The 18,535-nt window shown below is 33.4% G+C and overlaps 2 protein-coding genes across 2 annotated transcripts; one reads left to right on the plus strand and one right to left on the minus strand.

Annotated features, from left to right (window-relative positions):
- Positions 1-257: 257 nt before the first annotated feature.
- Positions 258-13,620, minus strand: LOC144446436 (syntaxin-18-like). The gene is made up of 11 exons (XM_078136198.1): positions 13,471-13,620; positions 12,510-12,577; positions 11,927-12,042; positions 11,496-11,573; positions 10,749-10,815; positions 10,468-10,550; positions 8,013-8,098; positions 4,532-4,590; positions 4,170-4,239; positions 3,357-3,437; positions 258-2,715 (listed from the first exon to the last, which is right to left on the minus strand). The coding sequence occupies exons 1-11, from the start codon at positions 13,618-13,620 to the stop codon at positions 2,623-2,625; spliced, it is 951 nt and encodes a 316-aa protein (XP_077992324.1). The 3' UTR covers positions 258-2,622.
- Positions 13,621-13,883: 263 nt separating this feature from the next.
- On the plus strand, positions 13,884-18,048 carry LOC144446583 (TM2 domain-containing protein 2-like). The gene is made up of 4 exons (XM_078136383.1): positions 13,884-14,051; positions 14,446-14,533; positions 15,651-15,766; positions 16,432-18,048. The coding sequence occupies exons 1-4, from the start codon at positions 13,897-13,899 to the stop codon at positions 16,643-16,645; spliced, it is 573 nt and encodes a 190-aa protein (XP_077992509.1). The 5' UTR covers positions 13,884-13,896; the 3' UTR covers positions 16,646-18,048.
- The last annotated feature ends 487 nt before the right edge of the window (positions 18,049-18,535 follow it).

The raw sequence follows: 18,535 nt of genomic DNA on the forward strand, positions 1-18,535 counted from the left end.
CATACATATTACATACATACATACATACATACATACACACACATACATACATATTACATACATACATACATAATACATACATTTACATACATACATACATTTACATACATACATACATACAACATACATACATACATACATACATACATACATACATACATACATACATACATATATATGTACATCATCAGTGCTATAAACAACACAATAAACATGTACAGGCGTATAATCTTTATATTGGCTAATATCAATATACAAGAAAAAAGTTTAACTTACACTTTCAAAATATTGTTTTAAATAATTTCAATAAATTTTGCATTAAATGAAAGAAATTATCTTGATGGAAATTATTATTGAATGACAATCATCAAATTCTAACATCTACCAAATTGAATGAAATTGATATTATCAATGGTACAATAACGTGAACTTTTCTATTGTAGTTCAATTCTGATAAATTTACTGGAAGTTATATTACCAGCAAGTAACATTTCACTTGTTCCAATTGATGGGCTTTGTCAAATTGTCCATTTACTTAATATTGGCGTAATCACAATGTGGAGTGGTAACATTGTTGCACCGTATCCTTGATGCTTCTTTAGACCAACTGATATGCTGGTGACAGGTGGATACTAACACATGACAGAGTTGAATTGTCATGTGATCTAATGGCAGGTGCTTGGTGACGTGACAAGAATTGAATTGTCAAGTCAATTGCTAAGTGACACGTTCAATATGACAGACTGTAATTACTTGTGCATGAATGACTGAGATACATTTAATAAATATGTCTATTTACTTGGTAATGCAGTAAGTGTTGCTGTGATTCAGTACTATAAAAGAACCCCATGACATGCAAGTGTGGCATACTCAGGATATGTGCACGAATGCTTGTGGTGTTCTCTGCAGCAGCACTTTTACCAGTGTAGTGAGTGAAAGTGCAGCAAAAAACACTTCCAGCTCAAGTGCAAATACCCCTGAGTACCCACACAGGCACTCATGCGACATAGGGTTCTCTTATTTATTATTATATATGTTAATCTGAAACAACAAATTTCCGTAAAATTGTCACTATGCAATCACATGCTTTCCTGTAGAATGAACGATTATGTCCTCATTTGCATATTACCTGCATACATATATGCAATGTTTTCATACCACTAGTATGTGCATGCACCAGTGCAAGTAATCACTGGTACATATATAATCATTTCTAGGAGTTGGACAAATTATAGGATAGTTAAGAGGTTTACATGCACGGATGTAGGTGTTCTATACGTGTAGTGTTATAGTCACATGACTCAAAGCAACCCATGTGTTTTGACGGTCAAAAGGGCTACCTACATGTAACTCTACATATGTGTTCAGTTTTTTGTCATTTTTTTTATGTTGAAGTTCGGAAATGTAACTGTAAACTAATTGTTCAGTTTTTCATTGAAAAGATTTTCAATGAAAAATGTTCAAAGTACAGACAAGTTTGAAAAACGAAGTCATGTGTTTGGCCTTCTGAACAGAAGATGTCAATGTGTGTGTGCACATTCCACTATCTTTCAAGTTTGAGTTTTGAATGCATAGCTTAACAAAACTTGGGATGTCATTACGTGTACGCCGGCACTATAATGCTCACGTGCATGTATGCATTCTAACGTGTATTTGTTTGACACCTGTAAAGCAGAGTAACTGAATATGAATCACGGGTCTATAACTATTGGTCATGTCACATGTACCAGAATTGAACTACAATATGTCTTACAGATCTGAGGAACATAAACAATGATAGCAACTTTTGGATGAAAAATATTTCAAATAAATAAATGATACTTTATCGTTTCAAAATTGCATGATAATGTAAATAACATTTCTTTCTATCTTTCAATTCCTTCTTTTTCCATTAAAGTGATACTTTGAATTCCTCACTTTAGTGTTCTACAATAGTAAAGTATGGATCCTAATACACTTGAATCCATACTGTCCTGTTGTACAGTACAGTACAGCAGGGCTATTCATAGCCTGGAATTCATGCTGTCCTGTTCTACAGTATAGCCTACTATATGTTGTATAGTATGGCTATCTGTAGCCTGGAATCCATGATGTCCTGTTCTACAGTATATCACTTACACAGCTAGCTGATCTAATACTTCATTCAGAGTTCATATTTTAGAATGGGTCACTTTCCTTCAAGAAATAAAGACATGCCATGTGAGGTGTTTACAGCTTTGAAACTGATTAGCTGTTTCTATGTAGCACTGTTAGATGATTTACCATACACAACAATATGTGTTTACAGAACTGCAATCAATTAACAATCATCCTGTACATCAGGGTTTATTTAAAGGCCAGTTATTCAATACCTGGATCTCACATAAGCATTATCAGTGGAGCCATGCAGATTGAAAGCAGATCATTCTTTGGTTCTTGACCAACTTTTTCCATCATTTTGCCAGAAAACTGCTTTTCGCACCTAAATTGTAATTCTAATTAGAACTGGGCCTTTGACATCAGACCATATCACACATAAAATTCCTTATCTCTAGCATGGATGCCAGGACTTAACGTGGATGATATGATTAGATGGAAGAAGTAGCAACGGAGGCATGGTATTTGGTGGTTTCCTTGTTCCCTTCATCCATACCAGTCAAGGAAGAGTAAGGAAAATGAACACATGACCAGGAAAAAGAGAATCCAGACTCTAAAACCAGCATTGTTCTTGATGGCCTACAGACAGGAAAAGACACCAGATCATATTTTAATGTCAGACAGTCCTTTGTTGACAAGTACTTATGTAAATTTGTAAATTTTTCTATGCATTTGTTAGTAATCTTGAGTCTTAGTTAAACTCCCTTTTTGTCAAAACTGATGGATCCATGCTAATAATACCATTTGAACATTTCAAAATGGCAATATAATCGTTTCCCAAAAATTGGTCTCATAACAAATTAGTGCCAGGTTTGGTTGAATTTGTGTTGGGTGTGCATGCACGGTCACACAAGACAATCATGGGTCTTTCCTATAGCCCCTCTGAGCTTTGCTTGTTGGAGCTAAAAATACTTATATATACTCACAAACTTACATCGCACCAAGTGGTATATATATTATGAACAGTCAACTTTCTCCATAAATTGAATACTCTGATGAATTTACACTATTGATTTTGACTGAATATTAGAATTGTCCATTTCATTAATGCTGACGCAGCCTTAGAAATGAAACATTTTGAAAAGTCTGAAGCTCCAGACTTCTATTTTAATAATAAGTATGGTACTGTTTTTATAAATAACCTCTTCCAATATCTGCACGATTAATAACAACGCTAGGCTATGCATCTAATTAATACAGATTAACCTGCATTAACTCACCTCTCTGATTTCTTCATTACCATCCTTAATATTTTCTGTTGTTTCAACCACCTTTGATTCAATTGTATAGATGTCTTTTTCCTATATAAAATAGTACTGAATCAATACATTTGACAAAAGCTGACAATAAGATACTTTTTTTGCCAATATTTTTCTTTGTTCAGCCGAGGAAACCAGAAGGGGCACTAGGGGGCCTTCATTACTACTGAAAGTTGGAGCCAAACATTGAAAAAAGCGTTGTGTCTCAAATATTGTCTGACTGACTGACTGACTGACTGACTGACTGACTGAATGAATGAATGAATGAAGGAAATTGTTGGAAATATTATATCAAGGAAAATAACAACGTTTTGGCATATTTTCACCCATATATTGAACCTGCCCAACTATGATGTAAACTAAACAATAACTCAGTTTTTTGATTGACTGAACATAACTTGACTTGTGTGTGGTATATTGATGGAAAAAATAGTTTCAACATTTTCACAAACTCAAAACTGTTACGTTATTGGATAAAAGATGGTGTAAACCTTTTCAAATTGGTTGTGTACATTTTGATTCCTTTGTACATATAAGTACTGTCTAGTATAACAACAACACAGAACATAGACATAGAACTTCCAGTGTATCATTCTGCATATATAGACCCCGAAACAACTTGGCTTGTACATGGTATAATAGCATCAAAAAGTGATGCACAAAATATTACAATATCCAATATCGTCTAACATATGACTCTTGTGATCACTAAAGCTAATCTCAGAGACAGAAAAAACATCAAACTTAGAAACAGAGTTTACAGACATAACTTACCTGCTCAAGAACTTTATCAGAAAAGATCTCTTGCAATTTTGCAATTTGCACAACTTTTCCTTCAATTTGCCTGCAAATAATCATTTTTTTTTATGGAAATTATACAAGAAAAGAAAAAAACAGAAATATTCACAGCATTTATGGATGCCAATTGCTACTATGCAGTTGTTTTGTCATTAAAAGAAGGTCTGTGTAACTTGATCTTAGAATCAGATGTGTAGATAATAAACAGTGCAATTCTCTTCTAGCCATAAAGACCTACACATGATTTACAATTTCACAGCTGTGACATTTCACCGACACAACAGAGTAAAATATTACATAAACTTCTTCACTCAGAGTAGAATAAAAAAAGAACTCACTTGACTTCGTCAACAAGACTATTCATTTCATTGAAAAGTTGCTGATTTTCCAGCTGAAACTGTAATACAACAGAAAAACAATACATCATCCCATGCACAAGACATTTAGAGAACAAAAAATTGGGAATATATTCTGTCGTCGCTCTACATCATTACGAAGCATGTCTACATCACTGCTTTTGCTGTGTTCGAAATATGAGTCTCAAAATGTTCAAAATTGCCATTATTTTTCCCGATTTTTCTGTGATATTACTGGCACTGGTATAATTATGTTATTCTCCAACATTTTTCTTCATTCAGCTGGAAAATACTCTTGACCTTAGGGTTGTCAATACGAGTCTATCGACTCAGAGTCACAAAGCCTCCTTAGGTCACTCGTATTTTCCATGACTGAATAAAGAAAAATATTGGGGATTAACATGTAATTACCTTATATATGACTGTATAAACATTTGCAGGCTGATAAACTAAATAAAAACACTGATACTCCTTTAAAAGAGACACTTATGCATTTATGGACATGTGCACAGGACCCTAGGATATGGAACTCCTGTAAATGAACTATGCACACAGTGGCAGTAAAATGAATCAAGGGGCAGGATGCCTTGTGAATTCACTATTGCCAACTTGGATATTGATTGAGATAACACATATTGGTTTCATATACTTTTACTTATCAGTTAAGAGCTGATATCGATGTGAACTTAAATAGAACTGCAGTAAGGGCCTTACTTGGGAACTTCCCTTAAATGTACGGTATTATTGACTGCTTGTTTTTTTTATACAATTGCACAATAGAAACAATCAACAACATGTTCAACGGAGGTTGCCTAGAAAGGCCTGTACATCATTTCTGACTACGTTCTGATCGAACCAAGCTCTGTACAGTGGCTACTACTGCTAAACGAAACTATCAGTATCACATTTTAGCTTACAGTATTTAACATCCACGCTTTTAATATATACAGTGTATTCATAAGTTATCCTTTTAATATCGAATACACAAAATAACTGACAATCATGATCTAGTTCATCATGGTCTGTCCAGAACAAGATTGAAGTTTTCATCATCATTGGTATTCTTACTCCTCATAATATTAATAACTTACAGTGATTGGAGAGGAACTATGTGTGCTTAGCACTTTTGACATAAACAGCCTGATGACCTACCTATTTTGTAAACAAGATCTTGGAAAGCATACATAAAACGAAATTTATACTTCCTAATATATCACAGTGTATCCCATACAATAATAAACACAGAGGAGACAAGACATAATAAAACTTGAAATTTATGATTTTGACACTGATGAACTACTGATGTTAACTGTTCTTTCTCGTTTCTGTTTTCTCACCATATCTACCATAATTGTCTCCACACGACCAGTTCTTCATTTTATGGTTAAATTCGTTCACCACATTTAAACTCTATGCCCTGTCAAATGTAGAAACAAATTCCAAGGCCCATGGAAAAGCAAAACCATGCCTTGAAATGGATATATAGCTCCATGGATAGATAGAAGTTTCTACAAGGGGATACAGCTCCGTGGATAGATAGAAGTTTCTACAAGGGGATATAGCTCCATGGATAGACCTATAATGAAAATGATATGGCCCCAAACTAACTTACTCACCTAGTCTATCTATCTTGCTAACATAAATCTTTCATATTTGTGTGGCTAACTACATGTAGATAATATTTCCTTTTATCATTTGCTATGATTCTTTTCCATTATTTCTGTTCACATTTGCTCCAGAGATTTTTTTAATATCTTTCTATAACACATCACTTTTCATGCAACCTTCAGTGATTGGCTTTATTACATTATGTTAAATGTTATGGACTTGTGACCAATTGTGACCCCCATTTGCATATGATTGGCATTATACATTATCTATTTTCCCTAGGGCACTATTTATGTAGCACAGGATTGACTCTGGATATAATATGACTAAGAATGTCATGTGTTATTATAAAACACTTATTGCCTGGCCTTATTTTGGCATTTAGTAGTAGATGTCTGTATGTATGTGACAACCATTTTCCGAAGCTTTCACCCAGCCTTGGGACAATAATAGCTAAAGAACAACCCACAGGGTAATAGATGACTACTAGCGCCCTCATAGCGAGGTAATAAGTGTTAAAATATTGTGTTGGCATGTATATATCCATATCCATACTTGTACAAAATGAATCTTTATCTCTCTATTATTGTGTAACTCGTAAGTTTGATATGGCTTGTACTGTATGTGTGGGCTATGGATTACTGGTTAGTTTCCAACAAACAGTTTTCATGGCCCTCACCAGAATTATTTGGTCACTTTCAAATATTTGCATTATTTTTCTTTTCAATTTCTGGTGAAATAAAGTATAATATGTATGTTTCTTCTAGAGATCTCCGCTCTGCAGACAAGTTACGTCTGATTTCACCCCGCGATACATTCAGTAAGACATACGGCCAGAGAGCCTTTTCAGTTTGTGCGCCATCGCTGTGGAATATGATACCTGTAGAGATTCGTACTGCAAGGAATGTTGAGTCTTTTAAACGCGGTTTGAAAACCTATCTTTTTAATATGTACTATCATTGATTCGTTTTTGCTTTGCTGTACATTTATTTCAAAGCAGGACTGTGTCTTCTTTACCCTACCACTTGCATTGTGTATTTTTAAATTTTGCATATTCTTTTTACTAGAGTATCTGTACACCGCACTGTGACGTATGTGTAGTGCGTTTTCTAAGAAATTAAGATAATATAATAATAATAATAATAATAATATAACACATATCTGCATGTATGTCTCTCTATGCCAATTTGAAGCATCAATGACATTCATCAATTTCTTGAGACACATCAAATTTTGGTGTTCCCCTACTATATCCATTACATTATACATGTACCAGAGATTACTTGTATTGGTAAGTACTCACACTAGTGGTATATTCACTGCAGTGCAATACCGAAAACATTCTAATTACATACCTGCATGCAACTAATATGCAAATGAGGGAGCGGTCATTCACCACACATGAAATCACATCATTTCGCTGTATAATTTTTTATGATTTTCATGGAAATTTGTCGTTTCAGATAAACATATTACAGTAATAATAACTGAACCCCATGCCACATGAGTTCCATTGTAGGTGCTGAGGGGTATTTACACTCGTGCTTGCAGTGTTTTCTGTCGCACTTTTGTATGTTAATGAAAGTACAGGTGCAGAGAACACTGCAAGGACTCATGCAAATACCCTGAGTATGCCACACTTGTACTTGCATGTCATGGGGTTCTGTCATAGTATTACTATGTAGTGCCTCACAAGAAACCACAGTTTTCACCATTGAGGGCACATCGATGTCTCACAGTTATCTCTCCTTACTGTGTAACAATACATATATTCCATACAGCTTCATCATTAAAAAGTAGAAATCTCAAAAATCAAAATCAAAATGAAGTCTAATTTACTTTGATTACTACTGACCATAACAAGTTCCTCTGAACTGAGTTCTTCCTCTTCTTCCACATTAACAGATGGGTACCCAATAGATTCTCTTGATGGTGTTGGTTCTTGTGTAAAAAAGAAAATCAACTAGAACTATCCATTTATGATCACAGACTCAAGTAAAGCTCAAAGAAATGTACAACAGTTCGACTGAATTCAAACAGACATATCGTCAGTAGTATTACAGTACAACCATGGCAAATCAACTATCGGAAAGCTAACACAGACACAAACTACATTAGCCTGGATTTGTTTGGAGTACTTAGTTTTGTATAAAATCTTAGATTTGTTTGGAGTACTTAGTTTTGTAATAAATTCTTGTCATTAGATTTGTTTGGAGTATTTAGTTTTGTAATTAATTCTTACCATTAGATTTGTTTGGAGTACTTAGTTTTGTAATAAATTCTTACCATTAGATTTGTTTGGAGTACTTAGTTTTGTAATAAATTCTTATCATTAGATTTGTTTGGAGTACTTAGTTTTGTAATAAATTCTTACCATTAGATTTGTTTGGAGTACTTAGTTTTGTAATAAATTCTTGTCATTAGATTTGTTTGGAGTACTTAGTTTTGTAATAAATTCTTACCATTAAATTTGTTTGGAGTACTTAGTTTTGTAATAAATTCTTACCATTAGATTTGTTTGGAGTACTTACTTTTGTAATAAATTCTTATCATTAGATTTGTTTGGAGTACTTAGTTTTGTAATAAATTCTTATCATTAGATTTGTTTGCAGTACTTAGTTTTGTAATAAATTCTTACCATTAGATTTGTTTGGAGTACTTAGTTTTGTAATAAATTCTTGTCATTAGATTTGTTTGGAGTACTTAGTTTTGTAATAAATTCTTACCATTAAATTTGTTTGGAGTACTTAGTTTTGTAATAAATTCTTACCATTAGATTTGTTTGGAGTACTTAGTTTTGTAATAAATTCTTACCATTAGATTTGTTTGGAGTACTTAGTTTTGTAATAAATTCTTACCATTAGATTTGTTTGGAGTACTTAGTTTTGTAATAAATTCTTATCATTAGATTTGTTTGCAGTACTTAGTTTTGTAATAAATTCTTACCATTAGATTTGTTAGGAGTACTTAGTTTTGTAATAAATTCTTACCATTAGATTTGTTTGGAGTATTTAGTTTTGTAATAAATTCTTATCATTAAATTTGTTTGGAGTATTTAGTTTTGTAATAAATTCTTACCATTAGATTTGTTTGGAGTACTTAGTTTTGTAATAAATTCTTACCATTAGATTTGTTTGGAGTACTTAGTTTTGTAATAAATTCTTACCATTAGATTTGTTTGGAGTACTTACTTTTGTAATAAATTCTTATCATTAGATTTGTTTGGAGTACTTAGTTTTGTAATAAATTCTTATCATTAGATTTGTTTGCAGTACTTAGTTTTGTAATAAATTCTTACCATTAGATTTGTTTGGAGTACTTAGTTTTGTAATAAATTCTTACCATTAGATTTGTTTGGAGTACTTAGTTTTGTAATAAATTCTTATCATTAGATTTGTTTGCAGTATTTAGTTTTGTAATAAATTCTTACCATTAAATTTGTTTGGAGTATTTAGTTTTGTAATAAATTCTTACCATTAGATTTGTTTGGAGTACTTAGTTTTGTAATAAATTCTTACCATTAGATTTGTTTGGAGTACTTAGTTTTGTAATAAATTCTTGTCATTAGATTTGTTTGGAGTACTTAGTTTTGTAATAAATTCTTATCACTAGATTTGTTTGCAGTACTTAGTTTTGTAATAAATTCTTGTCATTAGATTTGTTTGGAGTACTTAGTTTTGTAATAAATTCTTATCATTAGATTTGTTTGGAGTACTTACTTTTGTAATAAATTCTTATCATTAAATTTGTTTGGAGTACTTAGTTTTGTAATAAATTCTTATCATTAGATTTGTTTGCAGTACTTAGTTTTGTAATAAATTCTTACCATTAGATTTGTTTGGAGTACTTAGTTTTGTAATAAATTCTTACCATTAGATTTGTTTGGAGTACTTAGTTTTGTAATAAATTCTTATCATTAGATTTGTTTGCAGTATTTAGTTTTGTAATAAATTCTTATCATTAAATTTGTTTGGAGTATTTAGTTTTGTAATAAATTCTTACCATTAAATTTGTTTGGAGTACTTAGTTTTGTAATAAATTCTTACCATTAGATTTGTTTGGAGTACTTAGTTTTGTAATAAATTCTTGTCATTAGATTTGTTTGGAGTACTTAGTTTTGTAATAAATTCTTATCACTAGATTTGTTTGCAGTACTTAGTTTTGTAATAAATTCTTGTCATTAGATTTGTTTGGAGTACTTAGTTTTGTAATAAATTCTTATCATTAGATTTGTTTGCAGTATTTAGTTTTGTAATAAATTCTTATCATTAAATTTGTTTGGAGTACTTAGTTTTGTAATAAATTCTTACCATTAGATTTGTTTGGAGTACTTGTACTGTCTGGTGTGATGTTATTTTCTTGACTTAGTCTTTGTTCTGGTGTCAGACGTCCTCTGTAATATATAAATACCCAATATATACAAAGTTACTACACATGTTGAAAAGTGAACATTACAACATTTATGTATATGAGGAATGTTTATATGAAGTTTATATATAGTCAAATCTACAAGTTTTACGCAAATAAAACTTGATGCATGTAGTATATCATACTATTATGTTACAGTTGATGTCTTCATACACATACTTACATTCGTTTTTTGTCCACAACTCGCTTGACCCTGATGGCTCTCTGTTCACTGTAAATTTTACAAACAACTACGGAGAGAGAAAACAAATTATGTGTTAACTGACTTGTAAGTGAATTTTCAACAAAGAAAAATGAAGTAAAATGATTTCTGGTTACATGTCAAATTTTCAAGAGAAAGAGTGTTAAAAAGCCTGAAGCATTCAGGAAGATTTTACCTACTCCCTACCAGTTTTCCCTGAATAAGGTAACAATGATGTGTTCTCAGAAATGAAGCCCCTTTGCAGTTTAACAACATGCATTTCCAATCATTTCAATTACTGTAACAATGATCAATATTCTGACGAGATGACAATTAAGCTCATTTCACTCCTTTCTGTCACAGCTCCGTCTCCAGGAAGAGAACTACCATACTAGTAAATGCTGAAAATAACAGTACTAGTAGTTGGAATTTCTATCAATACAATACTAATAAACAATAGTCTTGTCTGTTTTAAATCTTGAACGAGAGACGTCAGAATTAGAACATCACTCGATATCAGAATTAGATTTTACGATATAAACACTTGGTCAGGATGAAAACAGATATATATATATATATATATATATATATATATATATATATATATATATATATATATATATATATATATATATATATATATATATATATATATATATATATATATATATATATATATATATAAATTTGAATTAATCTCCAACAACATAACAGAAATAGAATAATTACCTTTCAAGTATTCATCTATGAGTTCAATAACACGTTCTTTGTGTTCTCTCACTTGTGGGAATGCAGTTTGGTTTTCAACTGAAAAAAAAAATTATAATAATTTATATATTTGAATATATATTGAATTGTTGGTACTGAAAACAAAACAGCGCCAATGATATTGAAGCACAACTGCAAACTAAATGTACATGTTTTTGGAGGGTTTTATATATGTAAACGGAAATTGAGCCTAAGTGGGTTATTTGGTGCCAGTGTGCCCTCTAATGAGGGCCAAATGGTGTTGTTATGGGTCAGTATGATAGAAATTGGCATTTCTTGTGAGTCACCGCATAGAAATTGTGTGTGTCAGTGGCACGTCAAATTGGCTTAAAGGGCACACTGACTGCGAAAGTCTAATTGGACAGGTAAAATAAAACATGTGTACAACCTACCTTCAGTTCTTAGAGCCTTTATTGTTTCTGAACATGTACGCATGAATGTCTGAGCATCGGTGTCGATCTGATCACGTTGTTTGTCTGTCATACGAGACACTTCAGATGAAAGCTGACTGAGGAGGAGATAATACACAAACAATCATGTCATGTGATGATACATTGAGTTCAAATCACTTTTCATTCTCTTGTCATCTGTTTGTTTTGTTAAACCCCTCTTTATCATCATCAGTGATAGACTTGTCAATGCCGTTATCACTATCAGCAACATCACCAATTCATCAATAACGTGATAATCATTGATATTATTATCATTATTATAATAATGTCACCATCAACCTCACTATCAATATTAACAGTGTCGCCACTGCCACCATTGTCACCGCTGCTTCCGTCGCTACCACCGACACCACCACCACCATCATCATCATCATGTTTATCATCATCCCCCACCTTCTAACAACTCTTCTCCTAGCCACAAATCAATAAACTGAAGACTTTGCCAGTTCTAGAGCCCTATGGTGAAACTTAGCATGACTTTCTATGGCAAAGTAAAATTGTTTAGTTATGGCATCAAACTTACCTGGTAGCATTGATGTAATCTTTCCTATGTTCTAATAAGAATTCTCTCAACTTGGTGATATTATCCACCTGATAGTGATATACATATATATGGATAAAATAATGTTAAAATAACAGGTACAAAATGTATGAATGTAGAACAGTGGAGTGCATATACCAAGGATAGGCTAGGAACTGGTTTAGTTCATACAAGTAAACATGTACTTTTACTTGAACTGAAAATAAATGTTTATGACAGCGTTGGCCCCACAAACCTGAACAAGATTTGTGGACATTTTGTAAATTGTTTAACGTCAAACACAGCAGTGACAGGCAGTCCCACATTGGACATGTAAAACTAGTACAAGGACCCCAAATTGAAATCATATGATCTTTAAATCACATTCTGAGATGTAAAAAGCCTTCGTTACAAGACAACTCCACTTATTGTATACAGATTACAAAGCTCGCCATTATTCCATTTTCAGTGTCTAGATTTTTTGTCCGGATTTTGGAATATCTTATGTCAGCATGTGTTCTTATCCCCCCCCCCCCCCACACACACACACACAAACATCCTCTTGTGTTTCCTGGATGAAATCTAAAACCGTCATTAAACCACCGATAAACGTATTTTTGCAATCAGAATAGATTTAATGTACACATCGTAAAGAGTTACAGTTATTACACAATTTTATAAAATATTAATAATCATAATGTAATTTCCAGATTCATCTCACGAAAACAACTCTTTCGCAATTAAACTACATCGTGGAATGAGTAAATCGTGTGCTATACAGATATATATCACTGACATGGTCGTGTATAAATAGTATCGCGTCATTATGTCCTGGAAAATTTCGTCATGTTGATAGATGATACCACGCCACGCAAACATATTGTGTACTTCCATATTTGAATCCCGATGACTACATACACTTTTTCTGTACATCATCATATTTGAATGGCTTGAATTTCCTTACCACTTCCTTTGTTTTTTTCGCAAATTCAGACTTCGTTCTTGCATGCGGAAGAATACTGTTCCTACCATTGTCCTGGCCCATACCAAGGGCCTTATTACGTGTTCTAACAGTTTTAAGGGAAGCTTTCCACAACGAAGTTACATCAGCCATATTGAACACAGATGACGACAATTTTAGGCACCCCTAAGTTACCAATTACTCCTGAAATCGGTCATTCTGATTTCAGTTAGCAACTAAAACAGTAATGTAATTTGGTATAAAATGTCGTGCAAAGCAATTTTTGAATTTTCAATACCGTAATATTTTCATAGAAGTGAGCCTACAGTCGTAAGGTAGTAAATATCAAAACTTTACTTCATGAAAAAATGTTTATGTGTCTAGAGGACCCATTTTGGGGGCGCTGTACAAAAAATGGCGTCAAATGACATGTCTTTGACAATGTTTTGGTTTGTTATCTCTGTTGTAGTCGAATTATGGCGATTTGCAAACTCTAACGAAGTGCCAGTAGAGGGGCCCTGCTGGAATGAAAGTTGTGGTGATACGTATGAACCACACTCGCCTCTTATTATCTGTTCATACCTGTAAGTATTGTGAACTTGGGTTCACATAAATTTCAGTTTTTGATATCGTACTCGTGCCCGGAAGTAGTTATAGAGTGGGTCTGCATGGAAGTACTGTATTCATTCCCATCTCCTGATGTATATACATGTATAAAAACCGTGTGTGTACGCGTGTTACGTATACGTTTGTGTCTGTGTTAAAAAAAATGTACAAGTTTATATACACATTTTTTAATTTCCATTTTCATGATTTATTTAAAAGTGCCCTTTGCGAAATTGGATCAGAACGATGACAGACCTACACTTGTGCCTCCAGTAAAATAATAGACACATTTTTGTACAGAATAGGACCAAGTGTTGTATCTATGCTCAATAATTTAGTGTATGTATACATATGTGTATTTAATTATTACAGACCTAATGAGTACATTGCATGTGAAGACCTTGTAGATCTCAATGGTAATAGTACAGCTAGGGAAGAATTAGGGTATGGATGTGTAAAGGTAAGGATCTAGTGATGTAACAAGTTATTATGCATACCATGCATGAGCCAAGTTGAACAAGAACTATACTCTGGTCATTCTACGTCACAACAACATCATCATGTGTCTATGTTACTGGTTCTGCGGTGTTCGAAATTGAGTTAAAATTTTCCAAATTGCCATTATTTTCCCAATATTTCTTTGATATTACTGGCTCTGGTATAATTATGTTATTCTCCAATATGTATCTTCATTCAGCCAGAAAATACCCATGACCTAAGGATTTGTCACTACTTATTTAGTGACTTGTAGTGACAAGGCCCCTTAGGTCACTCATATTTTCCTCGGCTGGACAGAGACAAATATTGGGAAATAATATCTAATTGTTCACATAACTGAGAAAGGCATTGAAAACAACAGTCAGACATATAGTACACTCATGCAGATTTCGGCCAGACTCTGTTTTTGGACAGATATTGACTCGCCTCGCAATCATTGCCTTTTCTCCAGATCTGTCATAATGTCATACTCGAGTATTTGTATGAAAGATCAGGTGATACTAAAGCTCTGATTCAACACTAAGTATGTGGTATCAGTTTTGAGAGCACTAGTAATGCAATGTTCACAAACATGACCTATCCCTTATAAAGCTTGATAAAGTATGTTAGTAGCTATTCCAAGCTCAAAACCTACTCCCATTGACTCTCTTCTGTGCCTCGGTACTGAAAGTTTTTTTTTGTTTTCAGTAATCATTGCTAGTAGAAAAACAACAAAAATGTTGCATAATGGAAAGCATAGACAAAAACCACTAGAAACCACTGTCTATGTGACAATAGGAAATTGAATGTCTTGAGCAACCTGCAAGGAAGTCCTAGGTAGCAGGGGTGAAAGTATTGTGTGGAAGGGCAGAATCAGCCAATGATATCACCTAAATGGAAAATTCAAATCAGGTGTGATTTCTGGAGATACATACTATCAGTAACTTATATAGCCTATCTGTGATGTTGATAACTCCCATATAACTCTCAGCAGTGCAGAGAGGTTACTTCTTATAGGGACTACCAGTGACTTTACAGGGTTCAAATTTAAATTATACAGAAAACAGGTGTCTTGATAATGGATATCTTTTCTTTTACAGTTTGGGGGCCAAGCCTATGAAGATGTGGAGTTTACATCAAAAAAGTGTCATGCACTTGAAGGAATTGAATGTTATGGAAAACGAACATTTCTTAGAGGTGGCTTCCCATGTATTAAGTAAGTACAACAGTTACGTTATTGATTTTACCACCGAGTCCCTCTATCACAGTCCCTCTAATGTAATGAAGACAGAAGGACTGAAATTATGCACAGTTGTTCTGCCATAAATTAATACCACATCTCATTATGCCATATTCCAGTTTCTGAAGTTCTGACCTTTTTGCATGAAGGAGGGCGCCCCAGATTTGGAAAAGTGAGCACTTTCATTTGGTCATGGCTACTGACTGTAAGGTAGTGCATAAAGCCATTAAACAGTGTGTGTAAAAGAGCCCTGTGTGTTCTAAAAAAAACATCATAGTAGTGATTAGTAGTAGACATGTTTTGAACACTAGTAGTCACTAATAAAGCAGTACAGTGAAAAGATGAAAAATGAGTTTTAAAATTAAAGTATAGATAAATTGCAAGACTGAATGTTCATGGACTCTGGGTTCATACTTATTCATGAAAATTTCTACTCACAGAGTCAACAAATTTCATGGAAGTGAATCGCAAAGTTTCGCTGACATCTCGTCAGCATCGTCAGGGGTTTACTACAGTGGGCTGTTGTAAATAAATTGTCATCTTTAAAATGAAATCAATGAATACTGCATATGTATTAAATCAAGAATTGCATGGAGACACTACTCATGAAAATACTGTTTTTCTCTCTTTTGTTGTCATAGATATACCCACCATTATTTCTTACCAACACTGCTTTTTTCTGTCTTGCTTGGATTCTTGGGAGTGGATAGATTTTGTCTAGGATACACCGGCACAGCTGTTGGAAAATTACTAACATTAGGGGGACTCGGAATTTGGTGGATTGTGGATGTTATATTGTTAGTAACAGGAGGACTACTTCCAGCTGATGGAAGTAACTGGTGTCCATATTATTGACGTAGAAAGACAGCCATGCAACTATGCTGGTAACTAGTGTCCATATAATTGAGGTAGAAAGAGGAGCCATACACTAATGTGCTGGCTAAGAACGTACTTATATCACGAGATAGGAAGTTGCTGTAATTGCAAGAATCTCTAGCTTCACCTAATTGCAAGGTGTTAATGCCTCAAGATGAGGGCTGTGAACAGATGGCTAGCTCCTTGTATCATAGGAGCAAGAAGGCCAGGCTTCACAGAGGATGAAAGAATATGTAGTCTGTTCCTGAAGAAGGGGTCTGCTACATTGGCAAATTGTCTTCCTTGTACACAAATATGTACATACAATTATGTGTGTTGAATAATACAAATATCAAGATTTGGGAAAAAGGTAAGATGAGAAAACAAAATTGAAGAAAACAGAATTTCAATCAATCCTTTGACAGAATTCTGTCATTTTGTTGCCATAGGGAGTATCAACTGTGTAGTTTGCTGTATATAAAATTATTGTGTGAAATGTTTTCACTGGAACAGTTTCAAATTTGGATTTTTTTTGTTTCTGCCTACATTTCAATATTTTTTGAGGATGTAGACATTGTGCAATATTTGTCTGTCAACTGAACATTTATTTAATAACGGTTTATATATGATAATGTACGATTTGTAATACTAACATTTGCCAAAGGACTACAGCAGTTGTTTGGCATGGCGCCCTCAATGTTGGATTTTTTGTATCTTTTGTTTTACTAGATTGTTTCCCCGTACTAGTAGTAATGTGTCATGGGTGTTGAATTTTTTTTTTTTGTTGGATGTCTTCTATGCCTGTCCTCTCACCAAGACCTTCGAAAAGTACTATTTTATATTTAAAAAGTGAAAAATCAAACAGGATTTTTCTCCTTCCAGTGAACATTAGAAATGAAAAAGTTCTCAGTTTTCTCTTGGAGAGGAATATTTTTTATTCTTTCATCATGTTCAACTTTTGCTCCTGTTGTTTGTCTTACAGTAATTTTTGCCTTTACTACTTTGCCTTTTCTTTCATCATTACATAATGTATTTAAGTTTATTTATAAAAGTTAGGTACAATTTCTCAATCATTTGTCGACATTTATGAATCAATTGTGTATTGTTGTAACGGAACTTGATGGAGTGTTAGAACAAGGTTGATGAAAGAAAAGGTATTCAACATATTAAATGACCTCTGAACTTTATCATGAGTCAAATTTGATCAGTATATCAACTGAGGCTATGGTCCTTGAGTGCTTGTGTATTCATTGGCATATTTTGAACTCAAAAACAACTCGTAGAGTGTTGCTACATATTTTACAGATTAACAACTTTTTTCTAACAAGGAGAAATTCCAATAATTTGTGTGAAAGAGGATAAACTGAAAAATTTGCAAAAGAGAAAAATCCAAAATATTTTGTTAGGTATGTAAATATTGATTACAAAATAAAAAATGGATGAAATATTGTAAAGAATTGTGTGATTATTCATTTATTTAAGCCCTTGTGCTGCTCGTAAGTACTAATACAGCAGAAGATACTAAGCTGTGTAGAATTGACATGCAGAACAGATACAATTGATGCATGTGTCTGTCTCTCTTTGAGAGGGTGATAGACTCTCAACCCTACACCGTCCAGGGTCTATGATTTAATACATAAGGATTAAATAAAAGACAGCATGTGCCCTTGTAATAATTTTTGACAGACAAAAAAAATGCATCACATCACGATAGCACAATCATGAGTGTGGAAGATATCAAGCATGGGTTTGATTGATCTTGACTGCAAGAGACTAACACATACAACAAATGCATTACAATATACATGTATATAAATCACCGTTTGCAGGAGACGGTCAGTCACATGCAACAAATGCAGTACAATGTATGTAAATCACCATTTGCAGGAG

The sequence above is a fragment of the Glandiceps talaboti genome, chromosome 15 (assembly GCF_964340395.1).
Source record: "Glandiceps talaboti chromosome 15, keGlaTala1.1, whole genome shotgun sequence".
Classification (NCBI taxonomy): Eukaryota; Metazoa; Hemichordata; class Enteropneusta; family Spengelidae; genus Glandiceps; species Glandiceps talaboti.